Source organism: Myotis brandtii, unplaced genomic scaffold (assembly GCF_000412655.1).
Source record: "Myotis brandtii unplaced genomic scaffold, ASM41265v1 scaffold1058, whole genome shotgun sequence".
Lineage (NCBI taxonomy): Eukaryota > Metazoa > Chordata > Mammalia > Chiroptera > Vespertilionidae > Myotis > Myotis brandtii.
The window spans coordinates 500,182-506,654 of record NW_005353572.1 but is presented as its reverse complement, the minus strand read 5'-3'; the positions used below and the strand labels follow the sequence as shown (position 1 = coordinate 506,654).

Here is a 6,473-nt window from a genome sequence, read left to right as displayed (position 1 = left end):
CCGGCCGGGCGGGGGGCCCCCCCCCCCCCCCCCCCAGTGCACAAATTTTTGTGCACCGGGCCTCTAGTTGACATATAATACTGTATGTTTAAGGTGTACAACATAATGATTTGATATATTCATATACTGTGAAATGATTACCACAAAAAATTCAGCTCACACTCCCATCACCTCACATAGTTACCATTTTTTTTTTTTTTTTTTGGTATGGGTAGGTTTTTTAAATATGTATATGTAAAGTTTGTATATATGGAGAAGAGAAAGTATTTGAGGATGAAAACTAAGGCTTAGAAATTTGAGCCTTAGGGAAATAGTAAGCATTGGGGGAAATTTCCTTGGATGTTCAGGAGATCTAGGGAGAATTTCAGCCTCTCTCCTATCCATTCGCCATCCCACCCCCAAAAAAACAACAAAATCCATCTCATAAAGTACTATTCTAGTTTTCTTTTACTCAGCAGTTTGGTGTTCTTCCCAGGACACAAAAGGAACTCAGAAATGACATACTCACAAAAAGATGTTAATTCCACCCAACATGATAGCACATTGCTTGTTTTGCAATCTGTTACTTCACTAAGGCAGCCCCTCCCTGCTGTTGACCCAAATAACACTTGCGGCTCTTGGGGATGGGTGTTTCTCTCTCTCTCTCTCTCTCTCTCTCTCTACTTAATTTTGACCTTTGAAAAACAACACGCATGCAAATAGACACAGACACATCCCTATTTTCTCACACTTGTGTGTGTGTTGGGTGGGGGGGCAGTATATTTGAGTGACTGGGTCTGTCCATTCCAGAAATAAGGTAAGTATGTAAAATGACTGTATTTACAGATTAATACAAATTCATGAATTTATGTTAATAATAGCTCTTAATTCAAATGAATTATTATTTTCACCAAGGACGCAACTCTTTTAAATCTGCTACGTTCAGTAGCAGATTTACTTACACCTAGGTTTACAGCGCATTTTTTATGCTGACTGCTTTTAATAATTCCATAACAACAGACTCTGGGAGAAAGGAATGAAAGGGCAAGGGGAAAGATTTTTCCCAAATGAACCTAGAAGAGTGTCAGCAGAAGTCATGAGAACACTGTTTTGAGTTATTTCCATCTTAAGTGTAAGATATTCTGGATGTCCTTAAACCGCTGTGTATCAGTGGTGTGCACAGGCTGAGAAACCAAGGTCTTTGGGCTCTGGGTTTTTCTGATTCATGGGTGTCATATTTCCTTTCAAGACTTTATTCTTCATCACTTTAGTACTTTTTCAAATGTAATGATTTAAGAGAAAACATCAATAGCAAGATTATTCTTATTAGCATTATCTTTGGATCCTGTGAGTATATTGTAATACTGGCTGGCTGTTTTGAGGTCAGAACATAAATATGTTTTTCCACTTTGAATAGATTATTTTTCCCTTATGAAAAGTTTGAAATATATTAACACTAATAATGTCAACTTATCCTGTTAATAATTATTCATCTGATTCTTCTATTTTTGTCACATTATTGTACTACATAATATTATTTTTTAAAATAATTCTTCATTGTTGAAAGTATTACATATGTCCCCCTTTTTTCCCCATTGACTCCCTCCAGCACCCCTAACCCCCTACTACATAATATTCTAATGAAAATAAATAGGCAGTTCTGCAATTTTATTATTTTCTGTTATTTTCCTCTTATTAAAACAATGAATGAATCACCCATTATAGGATTTTGAATACCAGATTAACTTTTTGAACGGACAGTCTGTGAAACCAAGGGCATTTTGGTGACTAAAATACTTTCTCTCCTCCATTTTGTAGATAAATTGAAGGGAGGGTATGATTCAGATACTTTGTAAGCAACTGGGAGGGGATAAAACCACATTCACATGGAGCCAGCTTTGACTCTCCTCCCCTCCTGCAGCTGTCTCCTCCTCCTGACTGCAATGAATCCTAAGCCCAACAACCACATAAAAGAGGATGGACATCTTCCATGTTTCTTCACTGATGCTCTGTTCGAGTCCTCCGTGACCACTTAGGCCTGCACACATAGACTCACACCTGCAGTGTCTGCCTGGCCGGTCTCTTTCATACCTGAGTGCTCACCTGCCTACCTTGTGTGAAAGACCCTGAGCATTCACTGAATGGTTTCCTTGAATTCCCCCGTCCCGTGTGTATGCACACCTGGTTCTCTGATGTGTGTCTGCTTCTTAGGAATGTGTTTGTCCCACGGTATCATGGACCTCTCGAGTTTTAACTGAAGTCCCCTTCCTGGCCCTTTCCTGGCCAGTCCAGTTTTGTAGCTACCCATGCTCCTGCAAGATACCCCCACTAAAGCCAGATAGGGTGTTCTGGAAAATTAGTAATCATCACAGAGATGATAGTAGTATGGTTATGCTAAAAAAAAAATATTTTAGAGCTACATACTGAAATATTTATGGAAAAATAATATTGGCTTCAAAATAATTATTGGGAGAAAACATAGGTATTATATTTAAAATTAAAATATCAGTTGTGAATTGGCAATTGTTAAAGCTAAACATTGGTTTCATGAAAAGCATAATATTATTTTCTCTACTTTTGTATATGTTTAAGTTAACTTATATAATAATTAAAACCCATGCTGATCCTCTACTCTAACCAGACTTCTTAGCTTGAATGTAATTAGCATTAATCTTCTAATGTATTAGAGCATTTTAGGACCCTTAGAAAGTATCTCCAGCAAACTCATCTTACAGGTGAAGTAGTTAATTCCCTTTGCCAAACAGCATACTACTAACGAGTAGCTGAAGGAGGCCTAGTAATCATGTCTCCTAATTTCCTAATCCAGCCCTGCCAAAAGTGTCAGGAGAGCTGCTAGTTGGACCTCACGGGGTGTCCCACCTCATTGTATGGAAACACTGCTTCTTTCTTGAGCAATTGCTTCCTTTGTCTTAGGCAAAGAAAGGTTCTGATGTAAGATACCGCATCAGGATTTATTTCAGTCTCTCATCACTTGGTTGTGTGGCCATTTGGTTCTAAGTGTTAATCACCCCAATACTTCCAAGTCAATAACCAAAGCTGCCGTTTCAGAGAGCTTTTGTAAAGCAGAGAATCATTTGGTAAAGATGCTTTCCAACTCCTGACATATTTCTGTGTAAATTTGTAAGTGGGGGTGAAGTTCTGCATCTCTCTCCTTCATAACCACCTGTGCATGAGGCTTGCTCTTCTAAGGAGGGTTTCCTGTAGGGAGGTGAATTCCTGAACAATGCCCACGTTGTCCACTTGGCCCCAGAGACTAGATTGGTCTGGAGAAACAAAGTCTGATTGTAGCTCTGAGACAGTTTCCCAGGGTTTGGTTCAATCTTGGACCAAGGAATGGGAGCAGTCATGGAATTTTAAGCTGAAATGAGCCTTCCTCTCCATATGACAACTGGAGAGAAAAAAAAGAGATGGGACAATCATCGAGAGATCAGGCTTTTTGTTGTTGTTTTTTTGTGTTATAATTTATTATTTTTTTAAATTTTGTTTTATTGCTTAAAGTATTACAAAGAGTATTACATATGTCTCCTTTCCCCCCCGCCCCTTGACATTCCCCCAGCCTCCCCTACCCCCCAGTGTCTTATGTCCATTGGTTATGCTTATATGCATGCACATAAGTCCTTTGGTTGAGAGAGATCAGGCTTTTATTAGACTGTTTATAGCTGGGTTTCTTTCTTTTTCAGATGGATGAGTCAAATGATGATATCGACCAAATGTTCAGCAATTTGCTGGGAGAGATGGATCTTTTGACCCAGGTAAATCTCCTTCTTTAACTAACAAATTAGGGGGGGGGGAATGGGGTTACAGAATTTGATTTTAATTTGAGAAGAGAGCTATCTTTTTAAAAAATGGAGATTGACGATATTATATATTGCTGATGTAACTGTGACAGTGGGGGGCAGGGGGCGCCAGGAAATAAAGCATTTTTCCTGATTATACCTGAATTCAGTTGATTGAATGCATTGGTCACACATACCTTCTGTTTTGGCAATTTCCATGCTCATCGTGGCCAATCATTTAGCTAATGGAGGGATTTTCTGCAAGTGAATCCCTCCCACAACCACCAGAACTGAACAATCTCCCCTGCACTTACCTTTATAGAAAGACTAGGTAAGAAAATTAGTAAAATTTTTGACCAATTTTTGAGGAAATGCTACATGTTAAAGGACTAAAAGGGAGTTACTGTAGTCTCTACACTGTAAGAACTTTGCCCCCTCAAGTAGCATGAAAGCCACTCAATCATAGGCTTCAGGTCTAAGAAAGACCAGATTAACTCAGGGTCAGTCACTGGTGACTGGAGCCCTGAGGCTGCTGACCCAGGTTACAGAGTCAGGCAAACTAGAGTGCCTTGTAGTGTTTTCATAAAATCAGAGCAGGGTTGATTCATCACTTCCTGCATAAAATATTGAAATAAAAACAACCCAATATTCCTAAATAAGGTAGGGATCTTAAACTTTTCTACAAAATAAATGAAAAATAGTGTGTGTTTTTAAAGAAAAATGTATCGTACATATGTTACAAATGCATCATTACAGGAAATTTTTTCTATTGTTTGTAAAAATTAACTTTCTCATTCTCATCATTCTCCGTTGGCCTGTTTTGTTTCAAGATGTACTTCCTAGAATAATTTTTAATTTCTAATATTATGCAGGGGGCGGAAATCACATAAAACATTCTCAAATAAGAATATCATTTTAAAACAACATATGTAGAGAGAAAATGTGTAAACAATACATGACTTTTGACTTGATGATTAAATGTGCTGTAAAAATGTTAGTCTCATGATTAACTTTGCGGGGGGGCGGGGATCTGTTTCCACAGAGTTTAGGAGTCGACACTCTTCCTCCTTCGGACCCTAAACCTCCCAGGGCTGAGTTTAACTACAGTGTGGGTTTTAAGGATTTAAATGGTAAGCATAATCATTTCTTTCCTTAAATAATTTTAAATTATAATAATGACTAAAATCTGTGTGGAACTACAATTTGAAAACAAAATTTAAGGAACCTGAACACCGTAGGGAGTGTAATTTTTATAATCCTGAATTTCAGATTGCATTTTTTGTGTCTGGATTGAATTGAAAGGGCAAGAAGATATTTTTGCCTGTAATGAAAGGTAACACTATCCTGCAATTGTGTAGTGTCAAAACTATCTTAATTGTTTTTTAAGAGGTAAAGGGAATTTTTATCTAAGCCTTTAGAGAAACAAAGCACAGTAATATAAAAAAGTAATAAGTAAATGTTTCTTCAAGGATAATGTTGAACTGTTTGTTGGATAATGATTGATAATATATGAATGGATGCTTCCAAATATAATATATTTTAATTTCTATATAATTTGATATATTTGCTCTGTTTGACATTTTTTATTCTTCCTGAGATTGTCATGTTATTTTATTAACAAAACTATCTTTTTTATTTAGTGCGGAGACAATCTTTAGCCCACATGCTATTCACATTAAGTGAACTTTGAAGTAATAACCTCCAAATGAATGAAAATTCATTGCAATTCTTGAAAAAGAATTTCCAAAGAATGGCAGTGCCTACCAAAAATATGAAAAACAAAATAATAGAGAAATCCAGTTACAGAAATCTGGAGTTCCAAGTTTTATTTCTGACACTCATTGGGTTTCTTTGTTTCTGTTATTTTCAGTAATATTTTTTTATAAACACTTAGGTGCCAATACCTGTACCTTGATAAATTATAATACACCTCTTCCAATTTTCTTTTTTTCCCCCATCCTCTTTTCTATTATTTGCTATCTTCCTATCTAATAAAGAGGAATATGCTAATTGACCCTCATGCCATCACAAAGATGGCAGCGCCCACAGCCAATAAGGAGGGGATATGCTAATTGACTGCCCCACCCTCAAAGATGGCGGTGCCCACAGCCACAAGAAGGCAGCACCCAGTCCCTTCAGCCCTGCCGGGGCAGCAGGCGCACGGCAAGGCCAGTCCTGCCTCCAGAGACCCCCAGTCCCCTCAGCCCCCCAGTCACCTAGGGCCAGCCCGAGGCTCAGGTAACCAGGGCCGGCCAAGGCTTGCATTGCCGGCAGTGGCAGCAGCAGAGGTGTGATGGGGCATTGCCTTCCCCTGATTGCCGGATCGCCTCCCACCTCTGAGGGCTCCTGGACTGTGAAAGGGGGCAGGCCGGGCTGAGGCATTCCCCCCCCCCTCCAGTGCATGAATTTTCATGCACCGGGCCTCTAGTCCTATCTAATAAAAGAGAAACATGGTAATTAGCCATACCTCCACTACCCTTCCCATTGGCTAATCAGGGCGATATGCAAATTAACTGCCAGCCAAGATGGCGGCCAGCAGCCAGGCAGCTTGAAGCGAACATGAGGCTTGCTTGCTTCAGTGATGGAGGAAGCCAACGTTCCCCGCCTGCCTTGCCGGCCTCTGAGCTTGCAGTTTGAAACATTGTTACAAATATAGAAGCTAAACAAAACCCCAGAAACCTGCTTTCAGCCAGCCAG

General features: G+C 39.2%; 1 protein-coding gene across 1 annotated transcript in view; it reads left to right on the top strand.

The window, feature by feature from the left end:
• APBB1IP (amyloid beta (A4) precursor protein-binding, family B, member 1 interacting protein) overlaps nt 1-6,473 on the top strand; it is a 125,079-nt gene that overhangs the window by 60,261 nt on the left and 58,345 nt on the right. Inside the window, exons 2-3 of the mRNA XM_005856975.2 lie at nt 3,681-3,752; nt 4,819-4,906. Coding sequence (XP_005857037.1) covers nt 3,681-3,752; nt 4,819-4,906 — 160 coding nt within the window. The remainder of the gene's footprint in view (nt 1-3,680; nt 3,753-4,818; nt 4,907-6,473) is intronic.